A 20,047-nucleotide genomic window follows, 5' to 3' on the forward strand; every position below is an offset into this window, starting at 1 on the left:
TTACAAAATATTGTATTATATTGTACCAAGTCAAGCTTGATCAAGTTGACTGGAAAAGCTACAATGATCGGGAACAGCCACCAGATTCCCCTTTTAAACAACAAGATTCCCCTTTTAAACCACCAGATCCCCTTTTAAACCACCAGATTCCCATTTTTAAACCACGGGATTCCCCTTTTAAACCATGGGATTCCCCTTTTAAACCACCAGATCTTCCTTTTAAACCACCAGATTCCCCTTTTAAACCACCAGATTCCCCTTTTAAACCACCGGATTCCCCTTTTAAACCACCAGATCCCTTTTTAAAGCTCCAGATTCCCTTTTTAAATCACCAGATTCCCCTTTTGAACCACCATTCCATTTTTAAACCTCCAGATTCCCTTTTTAAACCACCAGATTCCCCTTTTAAACCACCGGATTTCCCTTTTAAACCACCGGATCCCCCTTTTAAACCACCAGATTCCCCTTTTAAACTACTAGATTCCCTTTTTAAACCTCCAGATCCCCCTTTTAAATCAGTCAGCCAGACCAATTAATCAAGGGAATAGCTTGCTTCCCAAAGTTGTGAGTGCTCCATCACTGGAGGTTTTCAAAAACAGCTTGGACAACCGTTTGTCTGAGCTGGTATAAATCTCCTGCCCTGAACAGGGGGTTGGACTAGAAGATCTCCAAGGTCCCTTCCAGCCCTATGATTCCATGTTCTGTGTAGGTAACCAGTACTTTCTTAGCAGCATCGAAGCCACACCCTTCCCGTAACCTGGATCTGTTTTCCCACTGATCTTACAGAATCTATCTAGCCTTTATTCTCCATTAAATTTAAAAAATAAAACCAGCATAGAAAGAGTACTTTTTATTACCAGTTACATGGGCTGTAAAATCCTACACCTTTCATAATTCAGGAAGTTATTATAATACACAGTGTTCCAGAAAACAAGTATAAAAACTTTTTTTAACCACCGTATTAAAAACGTAGGTTTTTTCCCCCTTATTTATATCTGACTGAACTCAAGACACAGCCTGTTCCTTTCTTCCCCATCCGAAGCCATTACCATATTACAATCACAATCAGGCTAAAGGAAAAAATGGCTAATCTTAACATTTCGACTCGGGGAGATAATAAAATCAATGAAGAAAGGCTCGCTCCGTTCCCAAAATTAAAACTGGCAAATCATGACTGAGAACAGTTAGAGACTCAGAGATGAAGAGGACATTATACATTGGGTTACACATTAAAATTCAAAAGTACACGTAAAAACTGTAAGATAAAATACCAAGGCTGCAATGTTCTCTTGGCTTCCTTCCGCTACTTACAAATTCTCAGGCAGAAAAAGAAAGTCATTTCTCTTGAAACGCCGTGACGCTGGCACTATTATCTAGCCTAGAATAAAAAATATCTAGTTTTTGTGGTCTGATGAAGACAACTGTGTATGGAAACAAGCTGCTTTGTTCGCAATAGCAATAGCAATGGCACTTAGACTTATATCCCACTTCACAGTGCTTTACAGCCCTCTCCAAGTGGTTTAGAGAGTCAGCATATTGCTTCCAACAATCTCATTTTACCGACCTTGGAAGGATGGGAGGCTGAGTCAGCCTTGAGCCTGGTGGGATTTGAACTGCCAAATTGCAGGCAGCCAGCACTTAGTAGAAATAGCCTGCAGTACTGCACTCTAACCACTGCACCACCAAAGTTCATTATGACGGCAAGGAAGATACGAAACCACATCCTCACAAATAGTATTCTTAATCTTAGAGGGGATTATTGAATCAACCAGAATAGGGCTGGAAGGGAAGTTGGAGGTCTTCTAGTTCAACCCCCTGGCTCAAGCAGGAGACTCTAAACCCGTGATGGTGAACCTATGGCAGGCGTACCCAAAGTGGCACGCAGAGCCATGACACCTGGCACAAGCGGTGTCACCTATTCCTCTTCTGGGTTTCTGGCTCGCACGCCCGTGAGATGATCGGCTGGCCTTTGTGCATGGGGCAGTGCCGGAAACTGGAAGATCTGGTCTTCCGTTTTCCAGTGCGAGCATGTGCACTGGCTAGCACCAGTAACCAGAAGCCTAGCTGGCTGGTGCGCATGCATGTGCTGGAAACCAGAAGTTCATTTTTCGGAGCGCACATGCCACCTGGGCAGCTCCTCTTCTTGGTTGTGACGAGTGTGCACGCTTCCGTTTTGGAATCGGTGCCAAAAAAGGTTTGCCATCACTGCTCTCTACCATTTCAGACAAATGGTTATCCAACCTCTTCTTAGAAACTTCCAGTGTTGGAGCAACATTCACAACTTCTGAAGGCAAGTAGTTCCACTGATTAATTGTTCTCACTGTCAGGAAATTTCTCCTTAGTTCTAGGTTGCTTCTCTTGGATGGATTATTTTCCATCCATTGCTCCTTCTCCTGCCTTCAGGTGCTTTAGATAATAGGTTGACCCCTTCTTCTTCGTGGCAGCCCCTCAAATACTGGAATCATGTCACCCCTCTAGTCCTTCTTCTCTCTAGACTAGCCGTACTCAGTTGCTACAACCGTTCTTTGTTCTGTTTTCATCTCTGAAATCTGAATTTAGAATGCTGATGCCACAACATTTTGTTGCAAGATCTATTTGCTATTTGGTCACAAAAATTCCTGTGGAGTACTCAAAATGTCATTTTGATGAGAAGAGCAGACAGGTTCTCAGGGAAGTCACTCCTCGCAGTGTTTTCCATTTAGAAGCCAAGTTCTATTCCTCTCCCACCCTTCCTCTGTGCCCAGAGTAGCTGGCACAGAATTCCCAAATGCTTTTCCATATGCCCACATCCCAGGTGTCAAATTCTGTTTCGTGCATCTGATCATTCAGAGCCATGCTGAAATAAAAGAGAGGATGGGGGGGGGGGGAAGCAATCTATTTACTAACCTTTGTTCTTATCTTGGGGGTCAGTGAGTACCAGGAGGCAGCATTCACTGTCATCTCTGCACAGAGGAAGGAAACTCATCGACGAAGCCTCCACTTTAATCTGTAATCAAAGAGAATATTTATGTTCCTGTTCTCAAAGTGGACTAGTTACGAAAACAAAAACAAGAATTACAACACAGGAAACTTTTAATGAAAATCTAATTTAATGAAAAAAAGCACTATGACATGATATCAGGATTCCAATATCTGAGGGTTAAGCTATTCTCCAAGGCACCTGAGGGCAGGACAAGAAGCAATGGGTGGAAACTAATCAAGGAGAGAAACAACCTGGGACTAAAAAGAAATTTCCTAACAGTTAGAACAATTACTCAGTAGAACAACTTGCCTCCTGCAGTTGTAAATGCTCCAACACTGGAAGTTTTTAAGAAGATGTTGGATAACCATTTGTCTGAAGTGGTGTAGGATTTCCTGCCTAAGCAGGGGCTTGGACTAGAAGACCTCCAACGTCCCTTCCAACTCTTGTTATTCTATTCTGAATGCTATTTAAATTTTCTAAAATGTCTTTTCTATTAATGACATTTTAATACTGGCTTTTTCTTTTCTTTTCTTTTTTGCTTCTGTACAATATTTTGGGCCACCCTATGAAGCACTCAATTTGGAATTCAGTTTTGGAAAGGGTATCGATTTTCCAAATATGGGAAAAGGTGTATTGCTATTACATCAATTCAGGGTTTTAGAAAAGGATGATGTTGTTGGTTTGGAACTCGCTAGAACTGCTAAAGGAATGGGCAGAATGTCTGTTTTCTAAACAAATTACAGTTTCCAATATTTGTTTGTTGTGGGAAGCAACCTGTTGGGAAGGAGGGAAGGAAAGGAAGGAAAGGATTAGGAGAACCAAAGTCCATGAGCCACTTCTTTCATTTGGCGCAGGTGAGGGTGGTGGGGTCAGCTTCTATCTATCAGCATCTTTCTAGCTATTTCTCTATCACTCTATCCATCTCTCTATCCCTTTATCATCTATCTATCTATCTATCTATCATCTATCTATCTATCTATCTATCTATCTATAGATCTCTATCTCTCTCTCCCCATCTCTCCATCTATTGGATATAGCCAGGTCACCTGAGGGTAGCTGCTTACAAAAGTTACCCTGGATAACTAAGTTAATAAAAAATTGGATCAAGCAACCATGCTTTTACTCAACCTGAACAATGAACCTGAACAATGATACATCTTGAAAATGTTGATCTGTGGGTTTCACTTCACGTAAACAATGGATGGAAATGATAAAACACGATTCCTCCACTGAAATCTTGTTGCAAACAAACAAACAAAAAAACCTCACAAAAGTAACAGGGCTTTTCAACGCAACATTTCTCAAACCATCCAGGCACCCAATTTTCTCTGCCTTTGAGATTGCAGCCTTTATATTTTCATTCTAATTTAATTCAAATTCATACAGACTTCAAGTACCTAGACCAAGGTGGAGGGAAAAGATCCTTCATGCCAATGATTGATTTTTGACACTTTTGTTTGCTGAGCCAGGAAGCTCCAGTAAATGTGCCTAATCCAGATCCAAAGCCAATTGCAGCCTGTGAAGCTGGAAAACTGTGGAGAATTTCTCTGTTTATCTCCAAATTCCACCCTGTGACTACAGATGGACTTACAGCCATTCATTCAGTGACCATGCAAAGGTACCACGGCACTGCAAACAGTGACTTACGACTGGTTCTCACACTTATGACTATCACTGCATCTGTTCTGACCTAGGCTTCCCCAAAAAGCATGAGGCAGAGTCCTGGTCCCGACAAAACCCCTTTTATTGAACGAATGTGACTTCCTCCCATTCACATTCAGCAAAGGCCTGGCAAACAGTCTTTCGAAGGTGAATTTATGACCACAGACCTTATCTAGCTTGGAAAGCTGCCATGTAAATATTTTCCAAATGAGGTGCTGTGCAAGGAAAGACTAGGCACAGAGTCTCTGAGATTCACAGACAGATCTTCACACTCCTGAAACTAATGAATGAACCAACAAATTGTTTCCTTCAAATGCCCACTCCCCTTTCGCTCTTCTTTTATTTCCTATGGGAGGGGCCATTCACTGTCCATCTGTGGCTTTACTCCCAAGTCAACCCCTGTTCTTTAGCTGTTCCCTTCCTCTGGCAGCTCTGCACATGCGCACACTGGGAACAGGCTCCAGCTGTTCTTCTGCCTCACTGATGTTTGACTCTGAAGGCAGCTGAGAACCTTCAGATGGCCTTGATCCCCTCTCTGTCTCCGACACAGAGCCCTCATCAGAGCCTTCCCCAGACTCCAGGACTGGCCCAGGTTCCTCCCCAACCTCCTCACTGTCCGACTCTGCTGCCAAATCTACTGGCCACTGGCAGGCCACAACAGCATCTCCAAGTTTGGGGGATGTACTGGCACGTACTTAGGATTGTTGCACTGTACCAAAGTCACAAGATTGCCATTTGTGTATTTCCCAGCCGGTGTTGTGGCCTGTCGGCTGCCGGCCCCTACAGCAGCCAAATCAGAGGAGGAGGAGGCATGGGAGTTAGGATCAGCATCAAAGCAACCTGAAAGCTCTGAGGGGGAAGAGGGAATGGAGCTGGCAGAGAGAGGGGGGGAGGGAGGGAGGGAGGGAGGGAGAGGGTGGGGCAGAGCCTGGCCATCCGTCAGCCCTCAGACGGAAAGTCAATAGCCTCCAGATCTAGAGGTGGCTGATGAGGAAGAGGAGGAACAGCTGGGTCCAGTGTCTGGAGATGCGCAGAAGGCAGAGGAGAGGAGAGTAGTGGAAATCAATTGGCTGGTCCTTGGGATGGAAGAGCCACTGCTGCTAGCGAGGCCCCACCGCAGCTCTGGGGAAAAAAGGCAGGGGGTGGAGATGAATAGATGCGGCAGACAACTATTCATCTTCCAGCCAGACGGACTTGTTAGCCTGCGGTGAGGGAGAAACTTTTTGCCAGAACGGCCGGCACTTCTAATAAAGGGATCTTTTGAGTTCAATTCAGAGACTTTGTCATGTTTGGAGAGCTGGGTCAGAACAGCCGGCTTCCTACCAAGGAAGCCAAATTTGCTTAACAATTGCACAGGCCACCTAACCAGTGTAAAGTGGCACTTAAGAACCGTGGCAAAGAAGGTCGTAACATCAGCCTGACTCGCTAAACAACCACTTTTCCTTAACAACAGAAAGGATGGCCCCAACGGTGGTCATACATCGAGGACTACCTACACTGTTGTAAAGTTTGCAGTGTCACTCAACATGCCAAGCTCTTGGCTCTCCCTCAACTCTGCATGGAAGTTCAACAGGGAGAGCTACCCTCTTCCCGTTTTCTTTTGTTTCCAAACCTCGCTTCTTGTTTTTGATTTAGCCCAGGGAAGCAACTATGCTTCTTGGGCACCAGGGGGCAATCGATGTGTATTTTATGCAAAGCTGACTCTTCTCTCACTTATGCAAAAACTCAGGACCGGGTGTCCAACATGGGTTTTGCATAACTAGAGAAGGGTTTTGAGTGGAAACTCAAATTGTTCAAAGCCCCGATTTCTACTTCCTGTTCTGTTGCTCCTGTTGCATCCAGTTTTGGTCACTACACTATAAAAAAGATGTTGAAGCTCTAGAAAAAATGCAGAGAAGAGCAACCAGGATGATTAGGGGACTGAAGGCTAAAACATATGATGAACAGTTGCAGGAACCAGGCATGACTAGTCTAGTGAAGAGAAGGACCAGGGGAGACATGATAGCAGTCTTCCAATATTTGAGGGGCTGCCACAGAGCGGAGAGGGTCAAGCTATTCTCCAGAGCACCTGAAGGCCAGACAAGAAATAATGGATGGAAACTGAACAAGGAGAGATTCAACCTGGGAATAAGGAGGAATTTTCTGACAGTGAGAACAATCAACCCATGGAACAGAAGTTGCCTTCAGAAGTTGTGGAAGCTTCATCACTGGAAGCTTTCAAGAAGAGATTGGACTGCTATATGTCAAAAATGATGTAGGGTCTCCTGCTTGGGGGTTGGACTAGATGACCTACAAGGTCCCTTCCAAGTCTGTTAATCTATCTGTATCTGCTCAAAACCCCAATGTCTATTTGCTGTTCTTCTGTTGCTGCTGTTCAAAGACCCTTTGAAGCCTTTGCTTGCTTGGCACATCAGGGAAACGGACGAAGCATCTCTCCCTCCCTCCCTCCCTCCCTCCCTCCCTCCCTCTCTCTCTCTCTCTCTCTCTTTCTCTCCCTGTCTTCAGCTGTGGATAGCTTGTAGGGCAAGAACAAACGGCCAGCGTTTTTTAATCTCTTCTCCATCAAGCCATGTGGGTTTACATTTTCCATGACAACATGATACATCCTAAAATACTGAATTTGCTGGAAAAAAAACAAACAAAAAACCTCTGGTATACCGAAAGGAAACCAACTGCATCCAAGCAGTCAAAGAACATGCAGTAAGAACTTTCTATTTACAATGCAAATTCTTCTCCTAGATCAGCATCAGCCCAAACCGATGGGCCTGTGCGCATTCTGGGGTAACGGCTCAGGTTTTTCACAAACAGTTGTGTTTTTCCCACTTGACAAATCCAGATGCTTTGGAAAACACCTCAGAGAATAATAATAGAGTGGGGAGGGTCCTTGGAGGTCTTCTAGTCCATCCCCCTGCTGGAGCAGGAGATCCTACATCATTTCAGACAAGTGTCTGTCAAGACTTTTGTTAAAATCCTCCATTTATGGAGCACCTACGACTTCTGAAAACAAGCCGTTCCACTGGTTCATTGTTCTCACTGTCAGGAAATTTCTCCTTATTTCTAGGTTGACATTTTGGGCTCAATTGTAGTGGTTAAGTCAAGGGCTCCCAATATTATCTTATCTTGAACAACAGTGACAATATCAACAATATCGCCAACGTTCTGCTGCTTCACATGACTGCGTTGAAGGACTATCCACCCATCCTCGCATCAGCAGAAAGCTCTACCAGCATAAAATTTGTTGCCCACAATCACTATCTAGCTTGTGCATCAACCAACCATCATCTGCTTTCTGCTGTCTTTGTTCCTCTTTGCTTTCTTTCCAAAGTAACAGATGACATGGTGTCTTAACGGAATGGAACGGAATATGGAACGGAACACAACAGAACAGAACGGGGCAGAATAGAGCAGAGCACAGCTGGTAGGACTTTGGAGGTCTTCTAGTCCAGCCCCCTGCTCAAGCAGGAGAACCTATACCATTTCAGATAAGTGACTGTCCAGTTTCTTCTTAAAAACCCCAGTGATGGAGCACCCACGATTTCTGGAGGCAAGCTGTTCCACTTCTTAATTGCCCTCAATGTTAGGAAGTTTCTCCTCAATTCCAAGTTGTTTCCCTCTTTGATTATTTTCCAATCAAAGAGGGAAGCAACCTGGAATTACGGAGAATCTTGCATACCTGGAGATTACCCTTGGATGATGCCGATGTCAACGTTGATCTTTCTATGGTTTGTATGATTACGTGCATCCATCCCATCAAGTCCAAAGAAACTCCTGAATGGTATAGGGTCTCTTGCCGTGGGCAGGGGTTGAAGTAGAAGACCTCCAAGCTCTCTTTCAACCCTATTACTCCACGTTCTATGTTCTATGATCTGTTCCACTCAACATAGCTAGAGATAAGATGTAGGCTGTAGGGTGGGAAGACTCCAAAAGTCAACAGTTGACCTAGGGACAGCTCATTCTATCTCGCACAGTTCCTGTGGGGAGGAACACAGCAGGAGGAAACAGTACGGATGCTTTGATCTATAAAGAATGAGGTATACTTACATTCTTTTGGCCTGGAACAGAGAGATCTTCAGTGGCAGATAAGGCTTCTTCCATACGTTTGGCCTGGTTGTTGCAAAGCCCTGTTTCCAGATTCTCCAGATTTTCATCTTTAATGTCCACCAGAAAAAGACTATCTGGGAGAAGGAAGAATATTAAGGGTCAACCTTGAGGCAGGTTGCTTAAATTCGGGTCCCCAAAGGGGCCTGCTGTGTGAGCAAAAAATGCCAAGATGATCAAAATCCCACGCTTTTTTACACCATGATTTGTATCTAGCACACTGTTCAAACATAGTGCATTTTATGGCGGAATGTATTGTGTAATTTCCCCAAAAGGAGGTTACTCAGTAATTTGAGTTATATGTGCTACATGCCTAGAAAACAGTACAAAACTACAGATCATTGAATCCTAAGTCTGGAAGGGACCTTGGAGGTCTTCTAGTCCAACCTTCTGCTCAAGGCAGGAGACCTTATACTATTCTGAGCAAATAGCTGTCCATTCTCTTCTTAAAAACCTCCACTGATGGAGTACCCACAAGGCAAACCGTTCTACTGATTGATCGTTCTCACTGTTAGGAAATTTCTCCTTAGTTCTACCTTAGACTTTTCTTGGAAAAATGATAAATGACCAATCTCTGTTACCTCCAACTCTGACCACCAGCCATGTAGACTTTGGGTGGGCTTTGATATTAGCAATAGACATGTGTTCTGACCCCCCTCTTCGCTCGTTCACAGACGACAGCCAGACCAAACTTCAAAGGAAATATCTTTATCAGTCCTGGTTCAAGCTGGCTGTGAGCCCAAAAATAAACGTAGATAAAGTCTCTGGCAAAAAGTTACACAGCAAAAGCAAAAACAAAAAGCTCTTACAGCAAACCAGGTTTACAGAAAGCAAATCACTTATCCAAGTGCCTCTTTGAATCAGGTTTACAGAAAGCAAATCACTTATCCAAGTGCCTCTTTGAATCTCGAAACTGAACTCACGAACAAACGATGAACCACAAACGACAAATGTTGACTTCTGCAACTAAGGCATGGCACCATCCGTCTTTTATCTGCAGAAGACGACCCTAACAAGCAACAGCTGCTCATTATTCCTGCATCCTGATGCAACTCACAGCAAGCTTCTGCTGAGTCACAACAGACATGGATGCCACAGCTTATCAACCCTTACGCCAGCTATTAGTGGATTATTATTTTTTTTGAAAACCCAAATGGGTCTTCCAGTAAAATGTAACTGATGGTCTATTTTAAAAAAGGATGTTGAGACTTCGAAAAAAGTTCAGAGAACAACTAAGATGAGGCCTGGAGACTAAAATGCAAGATTGTCAATTTGGAAGGTAATGCCCCAATGGGGGAACAGATGCCTATTAAAAAACAGAAAGTCCATTCATTCAAATGGGATTTTCCATGCTCTAATGTTATTATAATATGCATTCCGGCAATGGGATTTTATGCATGCTTACTTTGCATATAGCTCATGCATTCCATGCATATGTAAAAGCGGGAATGAGATTTTACACATGTACATTTTATCTATTCTATCCAAGCATAGAACGGCAAATGAGATTTGGCAGATGGGTGAAAGAATACTGTGTATGTTCAGATTTGCATTCAAAATCCACAAGATGGGCTCCATTAAATTGGAGGTTTATTGTACCTTCTTTATCGCTCTAAAATGTGTACATAGGTACTAATCAAATCTGAACGTAGAAGATAGAATAATGGAGTTGGAAGGGACCTAGTCATTTAGTCTTGGATCTTGGAGGTCTCGAGAGTGCAGAGAAGAGCAACAAAGATGATTAGGGGACTGGAGGCTAAAACGTATGAAGAACAGCTGCAAGAACTGGGTATGTCTAGTTTAATGAAAAGAAGGACTAGGAGAGATATGATAGCAGTCTTCCGATATCCCAGGGGCTGCCACAAAGACGAGGGAGTCAAACTATTCTCCAAAGCACCAGAAGGCAGGACAAGAAGCAATGGGTGGAAACTAATCAAGGACAGAAGGAACTTAGAATTAAGGAGAAATTTCCCGACAATTAGAACAATTAACCAGTGGAACAGCTTGCCTTTGTTGCTCTTCTCTGCACTTAAGAGTCTCAACATCTTTTTCATAATACGGTGACCAAAACTGCATGCAGCATTCTAAGCGTAAGATCAGTATAAGATAGAACAATTAATCAGTGGAACAACTCGCCTCCAGAAGTTGTGAATGCTCCAACACTGGAAGTTTTTAAGAAGCGATTGGATAAGTATTTGTCTGAAGTGGTGTAGGGTTTCCTGCCTAAGCAGGGGCTTGGACTAGAAGACCTCCAAGGTCCCTTCCAACTCTGTTATTCTAACTCCCTGCTCAAGCAGGAGACCCTATACATTTCAGACAAGTGGCTGTCCAGTCTCTTCTTAGAAGCCTCCAGATTTGGAGCTCCCACAATTTCTGAAAGCAAGCCATTCCATTGGTTAATTGTTCTCACTGTTAGGAATTTTCTCCTTAGTTCTAGGTTGCTTCCCTCCTTGATGAGTTTCCATCCATTGCTTGCAACCACTCAAATATTGGAACGCTGCTATCATGTCTCCCTAATCCTTCTTTTCATTAGTCTAGACATCCCCAGTTCCTGCCACCATCCTTCAGGCGACCAAATAAGGTAAAGGGTACCTACTCTACGAAGGAGATATCGTTATTACTCAACATGCTGACATATTAGCGAGTGGAAGAATGCCCTCTAGGATTAACAGCAATCTTATTTTTAACATCTTTATGTAGCGATGGAAGTTGACAAAGCACATAGGTTTTGCTTCCATCCCCAGTGAGAGACAAGGCATTCCACACAGTACATGGTCTTCCTTCCCAGTAATGCTTGAATCATAGACGGAGTATTTCTCATTCTCATAAAACACTTCCAAGAACTCAAAATTTGCTTTAAAATTCCAGAGATGTCCAACTAACAAGCCTTCTCTAGCGTCATTCCTTTGACCTATGGCAGAGAGCTATCTACCTCAAGAGACAGAAAGCATCACAGGGAAAAATCTGAACTGGAAACATTTTTTTAAAAATTCTTGCCAGCCAAATATCTTCAATGTGTAAAGCTGCACCCCAAAATCCAAGAATTGCATTCACATTTTGTGAAATATAGCTGGATGAAAGCAAACATTTCAGCCATGCTGGTGGCGGGCGGGGGGGGAATCTTGTAACTGTAAAGGTAAAGGTTCCCCTCGCACATATGTGCTAGTCGTTACCGACTCTAGGGGGTGGTGCTCATCTCTGTTTCAAAGCCGAAGAGTCAGCGCTGTCCGAAGAAGTCTTGGTGGTCATGTGGCTGGCATGACTAAACACTGAAGGTGCACGGAACGCTGTTCCCTTCCCACCAATGTTGTCCCTATTTTTCTTCTTGCATTTTTATGTGCTTCTGAACTGCTAGGTTGGCAGAAGCTGGGACAAGTAACGGGAGTGCATGCCATTACACAGCGCTAGGGATTCGAACCGCCGAACTGCCGACCTTTCTGATCGACAAGCTCAGCGTCTTAGCCACTGAACCACCCTTGATCGTTTTTCACACTTATGACCACTGCACCACAGAGCCATGGTGGTGCAGTGGTTAGAGTGCAGTACTGCAGGCTACTACTGCTGACTGCAGGCTGCCTGCAATTTGGCAGTTCAAATCTCACCAGGCTCAAGACTGACTCAGCCTTCCATCCTTCCAAGATGGGTAAAATGAGGACCCAGATTGTTGGGGGCAAAGAGGACTCTGACTCTGTAAACCACTTAGAGGGCTGTAAAGCACTGAAAAGCGGTATATAAGTCTAAGGGCTATTGCTATTTTCATTATAAGAGGAACAAGAGCCGTGGTGGCGCAGTGGTTAGAGTGCGGAACTGCAGGCTGCTTTTGCTGCCTGCTGGCTGCCTGCAATTTGGCAGTTCGAACCTCACCAGGCTCAAGGTTGACTCAGCCTTCCATCCTTCCAAGGTGGGTAAAATGAGGACCCAGATTGTTGGGGGCAAAGAGGACTCTTGACTCTGTGGGTTGTAAATCACTGTGAAGGGGTATATAAGTCTAAGTGATGTTGCTATTGCAGCATCCCCATAGTCACATGATCAAAATTCAGACAGTTGCAAATTGGCATCTATTTATGACGGTTGCAGTGTCCCGGGGTCTTGTGATCCCGCTTTTGCGACCTTCTGATAAGCAAAGTCAATGGGGAAGCCAGATTCACTTAACAACCGTGTTATTAATTTAACAACTGCAGGGATTGACTCCAGAAGGGTGACAAGAAAGGTCACAAAATGGGGCAAATCTCACTTAACTACTGTCTTGCTTAGCAGCAGAAATGTTGGGCTCAATTGTGGCCACAAGGCAAGGCCTACCTGTGCAGTATTTTGTTGAGGCAGAACAATACAATACGATGGACGGTTGCAGGAAATGGGCATGGCTGGTCTAGGGGAGAGAAGGACCAGGGGAGACAGGAGAGCAGCCTTCCAATATTTGAGGGGCTGCCCCAGAGAGGAGAAGGTCAAGCTATTCTCCAAAGCACCTGAAGACCAGACAAGGAATAATGGATGGAAACTGATCAAGGAGAGATTCAACCTGGAAATAAGAGGAATTTTCTGACAGTGAAAACAATCAACCCGTGGAAGAGAAGTTGCCTTCAGAGGTTGTGGGAGCTTCATCCCTGGAAGCTTTCAAGAAGAGACTGGACTCCCATCTGTCAAAAATGGTGTAGGGTCTCCTGCAAGGTCCTTTCCAATCCTATTACTCTGTCTAAGCACTTAATATATCAGCCAGACAGGTGACCAAAAATGGAAGGAATTCTAGCCATTACAAAATGAAAGTCCCTTTGTTTAATAACTGCCAGTCTTACTTTTCAAATTTCTCATTTCCACAAAGGTTTCACATACATACATACATACATAGGAGCTGTAGAGAATAAAACCTTCCTGAATTTATCAGGTTGAATTACATTTTTTTTAAGTGATTCATATCATATATAAGGATCTTCTGGTTGGAAAGTTGCAATAAACCCGGAGTGGTTTTAAAAACAATCTGCAAGGGTTATTAACAAAGTGATGGGTGGGAGGAGGAGCCTATGTCGCTACGAAATGGTCACCCGATCTCGATGCTCTGAGATCGCCGCCAATACTTTTCTTGCTGGGTGGTCCAATCGGACCTAAACCATCCCGGAGAGACAGTGAACAGGAAGTCTATGTTCTGCTGATCACAGGGACATCGCATAGTCATAGGGTACAAATGAGCAATCAAATCATACTAGGAAACAATCAATATAAATTGTAAGAATGCAAGCAACAAACTTAGTATACAGTTATAAGTGGGAGGAGATGGGTGATAGGAAGATGAGAAGATTAATAGTCGTGCAGCCTTAGTGAATGGTTTGACAGTGTTGAAGGAATTATTTGTTTAGCAGAGTGATGGCATTCAGGGAAAAAACTGTCCCTGTGTCTAGTTGTTCTGGTGTGCTCTATAGCTTCGTTTTCAGGGTAGGAGTTGAGACAATTTATGTCCAGGATGTGAGGGGTCTGTAGATATTTTCACAGCCCTCTTTTTGACTCCTGCAATGTCTAGCTCCACAATGGAAGGCAGGTTTGTAGTAATTGTTTTTTCTGCAGTTCTAATTTTCCTCTGAAGTCTGTGTCTGTCTTGTTGGATTGCAGAGCCAAACCAGACAGTTATAGACAATGGTGGGATTCAGCCAGTCCGCACCACTTCGGGAGAATCGGTTGAGCAGTTTGATGAATTGGTTGTTGGAATAAATCATTAAGGCAGAGAACCAGTTGTTAAATTATTTAAATCCCACCCCTGGTTATAGAGGTGCCGATGACAGACTTATATCTCACAAGCTGGAGATGGTTCAACAGCCAGAGTATGGTTCAACTTCTGGATGGGAAGTAGACTGAAAGAGAATGAGGGATTGCAGTGGTAGGTGAGTAAGACCTTGGGATACTGGGCAAAAAGGCCAGCCAAAATAACAGTCAGAAAAGAGACAGCATGGCCCACAGCTGCATAATGGGAGGAGGGGAAGGAGACTCAGAAGAGACCCTCCCTAGTTTCTCAGACAGAAAAGGAAGGGGGAGGAAGTTTGCACTTTCAAAATTGCAAGACTCTGTCCATGTAATTTTATAAGAAAGTTAATGGGGAAGCCAGATTCACTTAACAACTGTATCACTAACAACTGCAGTGATTCTCACTTAGCAACAGAAATTTTGGGGTCAATTTTGGTCATTAAGTCGAGGACTACCTGTATTTTTAAAAAATTCAAACGCTACAGTTGGGTATTCATTTTATAAAATAAAGCCAGTTGAGGAAAAGAATGCTGCTATCACCTCGAATAAAAAAAAATTATAAAGTAATAAAAACAGATTATAAATCTGATCAGACTGAAAATGTGGAACAAAAAAATCAAAAGTAGAATTACATTATACACTATACATACATTATACACTCTAAGTACATTAATACACCATTAATGGTCAGATGTATCGTGGAAAAAATGCCATGGAAATTTTACCAGTAGGAAAAAATCCTACTGGTATTTCTACTTTTCACCATGAGGCTAAGAGTATAAAATGCATACAGTGAATCGGTACAAGAAGCAAAGGCTAAATTCATGATTTTACTACCCATAATTTAGTTCTTCTTACGGCTTGCTAAGCCAGAAACCAACCACTGTGGTATGAAAACATAAATTTACGGCTCACTATACATTGTGTACCAGCCAATTGTGATTTCTGCAGTGAACCAATAAACCACGTTTTAATAAAGTAAGTATAAAATGAACTTAATCATTCAACCGGAAATGGGATGCATGTTTTAAGTTCCAGTTCAGAAGTGCAGGGTTCAAATCACATTAAAAGATTTCTTGAATTTTTTGGGGGGGGCAAAGAATTCGAATACAAAAGAATAAGAGGAGAAAAAAGTAAAACACTTGCCATCCATCAGTGTCTATCTTGCAGATCAATGTTTTTTTCAAACTTTAAAGACTTGTGGACTTCAACTCCCAGGATGCTGACTGGGGAATCCTGGGAGTTGAAGTCCATGCCTCTTAAAGTTGCCAAGGTCAAAAAATACTGTTGTAAACAGAATTAGTAGTCCTTGACTTACAACCGTTCATTTAGTGACAGTTTGAAGTTACAACAGCACTGAAGGAAGTTATTTATGACCATTTCTCACAAGTACAACCCCATGGTCACAGATCAAAATTCAGATGCTTGGCAACTGATTCGTATTTATGACGGTTGCAGTGTCCCAAGCGCATGGGATCACCTTTTGCGACCTTCTGACAAGCCAAGGTGGAAGCCAGATTCATTTTACAACGGCTGTGACTCATTTAACAATTGTGGCAAGAAAGGTCATAAAATGGGGCAAAACTGACTTGTACAAATGTCTCGTTTAGCAACAAAAATTTTGGGTTTGGTTTTAGTCATAAGTCAAGGATTAGCAGTATGAAACTTCTAGGCCCCTCAGTTAATTTTAGGTTGCTTTAATACCCTGTTTTTTTTAACAAACAAATAAACTGTTAACAAAGGAAGGAAATGGCTTTGATTTGCACAAGACTGACAGATCTTCAAAATTCGATTAAGTAGGAAATGGCAAAGAGGGGAAAGGAATTATTACCAGACTATCTTAAGAAAATCAAAACAAACCACATGAAAGTTTGATTCCAGAGTAAAAATTGTTTCAAGTTTGCATAAACAATGCCCTATCTTTAGATTTCAGATGGACTGAAGGCAGGGAAAACAACAATCAGGCCCAAAACACAAACCCTTAGAAAACTTTACATTGCTAAACAACATCCCTTACAACATAATAAACATTACTTAAAAGGAGGCAAGCCTTTGTTACCAAATGTGTATTTATTCAGCAATGCGACCACACCATCTCTACCAAAAAGCACCAGGATCCAAGAAATTCAACATTTTGGGGGGTTTTATTTCTACCATCTCCCTACTACCGTCATCACTCCCAAAATATGGACTCATTTTCAGCAAATTCTATGAAAATTCTTCATGGGGAAGAAAAAGAGAATGTCATAGCTACTTGTCATCTGATGCTGGCAATATTCTCTTGCTAAAATTGGCCCCTCAACTAGTTTCGTAAATTACAAAAGCAACATTTTCACAGGGGGGGGGGGGCATCAATAAACAGAGATTTGCAGCAAGATTTGCTTGTGTCCATAAACCAGGTTTGTTTTCAGCTCTGCTGAATAAGCCTTCAGTGGTGGACTTCACTAAGCCATTAATCCAAGATGGCAAACCACATTTGGCAGGGTTATAAATCAAGCCAGGACTTGGTTTAGCCCCGTGATGGCTAACCTATGGCACTCGTGCCACAGATGGCATGTGGAGCCCTCTCTGCGAGCACGCGAGCCATTGCCCAGCTAAGCTCCACCATGCATGCGTGCATGCCTCCCGCCAGCCAGCTAATTTTGGGTCTCTGCCGCGCATGTGGGAGATCCATGCGCAGGGGGCGAGGGGAACATGGGGGAGGTGGCACGCCCCCCCCCGCACTCCGTTTTTGGTGCCAGGAGGCTTCAGGGAGGCCTGCTAGCCCCAACATGTGCCAGGGGGAGTCATGTGAATGTGCACGGGGAGTGGGGGGGTGGCCGCACATGTGCAGGGGGTGGGGGAACGTGAGATCATGCACGCATGCACAGGGAGGCTGGGCGCATTGCATTAGGGGTATGGGCATGCAAGTGCAATTTTGACACAAGAGGGCAAATAGGTTAGCTATCACTGGCTTAGGCCATTTAAATGCAGCAAACCATAGTGGCCTGGGTTCAAATCCAACCTGCTAGCTCACAAATTAGAAAAGGAACTGGAGCCAACCTATTATATCCTAACATTATTATACCCAAGTGCAGAGGTTAGTCCAACCGTGGCAACTTTAAAAACTTGATAAAATCAGCATAGCTGGCTGGGGAATTCTGGGAGTTGAAGTCCACAAGCCTTAAAAGTGGTCAAGGTTGGATGCTCCTGGCTTAGTATATAAACATTGATTTTATCAAGTTCTTAAAAGTCTTTGTATATCCTTCCCATTAAGGAAAGCTCAACAAGAATGTATAGCAATATATATTTGAAGCCAGAAAGAGGGAGTCCAAACCACAATTTTGTGGCTTAGTGCAGGGGTCTCCAACCTTGGCCATTTGAAGACTTGTGGACTTCAACTCCCAGAATTCCACCATTCTGTGGCTTAGTGCAGGGGTCTCCAACCTTGGCTATTTGAAGACTTGTGGACTTCAACTCCCAGAATCCTCAGCCAGCTTTGCTGGTTGAGGAATTCTGGGAATTGAAGTCCACAAGTCTTCAAGTGTCCAAGGTTGGAGACCCTGGCTTAGTATGATGGCCTCTTCACACCTCATAATGCAACCTAGTTTTGGTGACTTTGATTTAATCTCTGGGGGTTGCTCATCATAGCTTTGGCCAAGGTGAGTAGTGGTGTTCAGAAACACACATCCAAAATAACAGAATAATAGAGTAACAAAGTTGGGAGGGATCTTCGAGGTCTTCTAGTCCAACCGCCTGCTCAAGAAGGAGACCCTATAACATTCCAGACAAATACCTGTCCAGTCTCTTCTTAAAAGCCTCCAGTGATGGAGTATCCACAACTTCTGGAGGGAAGTTGTTTCACTGGTTGATTGTTCTCCCTGTTAGGAAGTCTCTTCTTAATTCCAGGTTGCTTCTCTCCTTGGTTAGTTTCCAACCATTGCTTCTCTTCTTGCCTTCTGGTGCTTTGGTGAATAAGTTGACACCCCCCCCCCTTATCTTTGTGGTAGCCTCTCAAATTTTGGAACATTGCTATCATGTCACCTTTGGTCCTTTTCACTAGACTAGACATACATACACAATTGCAATCGTTCTTCATATGTTTTAGCCTCCAGCCCCCTAATCCTCTTTGTTGCTCTTCTCTGCACTTAAGAGTCTCAACATCTTTTTCATAATACGGTGACCAAAACTGCATGCAGCATTCTAAGCGTAAGATCAGTATAAGATAGAACAATTAATCAGTGGAACAACTCGCCTCCAGAAGTTGTGAATGCTCCAACACTGGAAGTTTTTAAGAAGCGATTGGATAAGTATTTGTCTGAAGTGGTGTAGGGTTTCCTGCCTAAGCAGGGGGTTGGACTAGACCTCCAAGGTCCCTTCCAACTCTCTTATTCCATCTTCTATATTTATGACAGTTGCAGGGTCCCCGAGTCATGGGTGGTCTTCCCAAGGCATTATAAAGCGGTAGTAACATTTCCAGCTTCACGCTCATGAAGCGACTCTCGGAGGAAGAGGAAGGAGAGGAGGAAAGGAGGAGGTTGGGAAGAAGGAAAGAGTAGGGTTGTTGCAAAATAAGATGGAGATGTGGGGTGGCAAGAAAGTGATCCCAATTGTGTCTTTTATATTCTTAAGGGGATTGTGATAAAGGCTAGAAGTCAACAGATAAATGTTAACAGTATCTGCGAGAATGTATATTTGTGAATGTATATGGAAAGAAAAAAATGACATTTTATATATATTAGAAAAAAGAACCGACTCTCCCTGCGCACCCGAGCTTTCCCCCCAGCCTTTGGCCCTTTCCTCCCAAAGGCAGAGCTGAGACCACCGGTTGCTCTTGGGGTTCTCCTCCTCGACAGGGTTGCGGTTGCGCCCCATCCTACTGCGCCCCAACACTTCCCGCTGACTCCCCGAGCGCCCGTTTGACAAGGCGTAAAGCGGCTGCTTGCTCCGACTTCCCAAGTCCGGGACCGCGTCGCGGGACTTCCAACCCTTTCCCCGAACCCCGCAGAGTTTGCGTTGCAGAAAGGGACGGCTGCACTCTGCGTATGGCCAGAGGCCTCCTCTCTCTCGCCTGGCACCCGTCCCGGTTCCTTACCGGCACCTCCTCTCCCCGGGTGCAAGCGAGAGCCCCCCGCCATCGCCCTTCCTTCCTGCCCGCCCTCGGGGCTTGCTCGGGAACCGCCCTCGGCCAGTCCGTGCGCAACGGGGACGGGGCTGAGCCGCCCCACTTTCGTGCGCCCGGCCCGGGAATGCCGGTGCGCCAGGAGGGGCCGGGCAGCAGGCAGAACCAATGGCCGTTTGCGCACCGTCTCTGGCTGAACTCCAGCGCTTGGTGGATGCGGAAGCGGAGCGGCTGGATTCACTCAGCACAGGCTTTGCAAGTTGCAGCCGGCTCAGCCCGCTCGCTAAGCTGTAAACAACGGTTTGCAAACCAAGTGTTGCAGTTGCGTAACTTTTTAAAGCCCTCGACAGTCGTTGGGCTTGGAAACCGGCGGATGGCAATTCATCCAGGGCTGAATTCATACAAATGTAGGACGTTAAAACCCACCGTCTCCTAAAACAATGAAATCTCCTGAGAAATATGGAAAAGGCAGAATATTCTATTTCCCTGGATAA

At 44.1% G+C, this 20,047-nt stretch overlaps 1 protein-coding gene across 4 annotated transcripts in view; it reads right to left on the minus strand.

The window, feature by feature from the left end:
- The window catches only part of FAM169B (family with sequence similarity 169 member B), a 55,258-nt gene extending 35,561 nt beyond the window's left edge, over window positions 1–19,697 (minus strand). For all 4 annotated transcript variants that reach the window (XM_032233391.1, XM_032233390.1, XM_032233388.1 and 1 more), the window contains exons 1-3: window positions 19,527–19,697; window positions 8,666–8,799; window positions 2,887–2,986 (exon numbers count right to left, since the gene is read on the minus strand). In XM_032233391.1, the coding sequence (XP_032089282.1) occupies window positions 2,887–2,986; window positions 8,666–8,799; window positions 19,527–19,569 (277 nt within the window). In that variant the 5' untranslated portion in view covers window positions 19,570–19,697. The remainder of the gene's footprint in view (window positions 1–2,886; window positions 2,987–8,665; window positions 8,800–19,526) is intronic.
- Between the last annotated feature and the right edge of the window lie 350 nt (window positions 19,698–20,047).

Source organism: Thamnophis elegans, chromosome 16 (assembly GCF_009769535.1).
Source record: "Thamnophis elegans isolate rThaEle1 chromosome 16, rThaEle1.pri, whole genome shotgun sequence".
NCBI classification, from domain to species: Eukaryota; Metazoa; Chordata; class Lepidosauria; order Squamata; family Colubridae; genus Thamnophis; species Thamnophis elegans.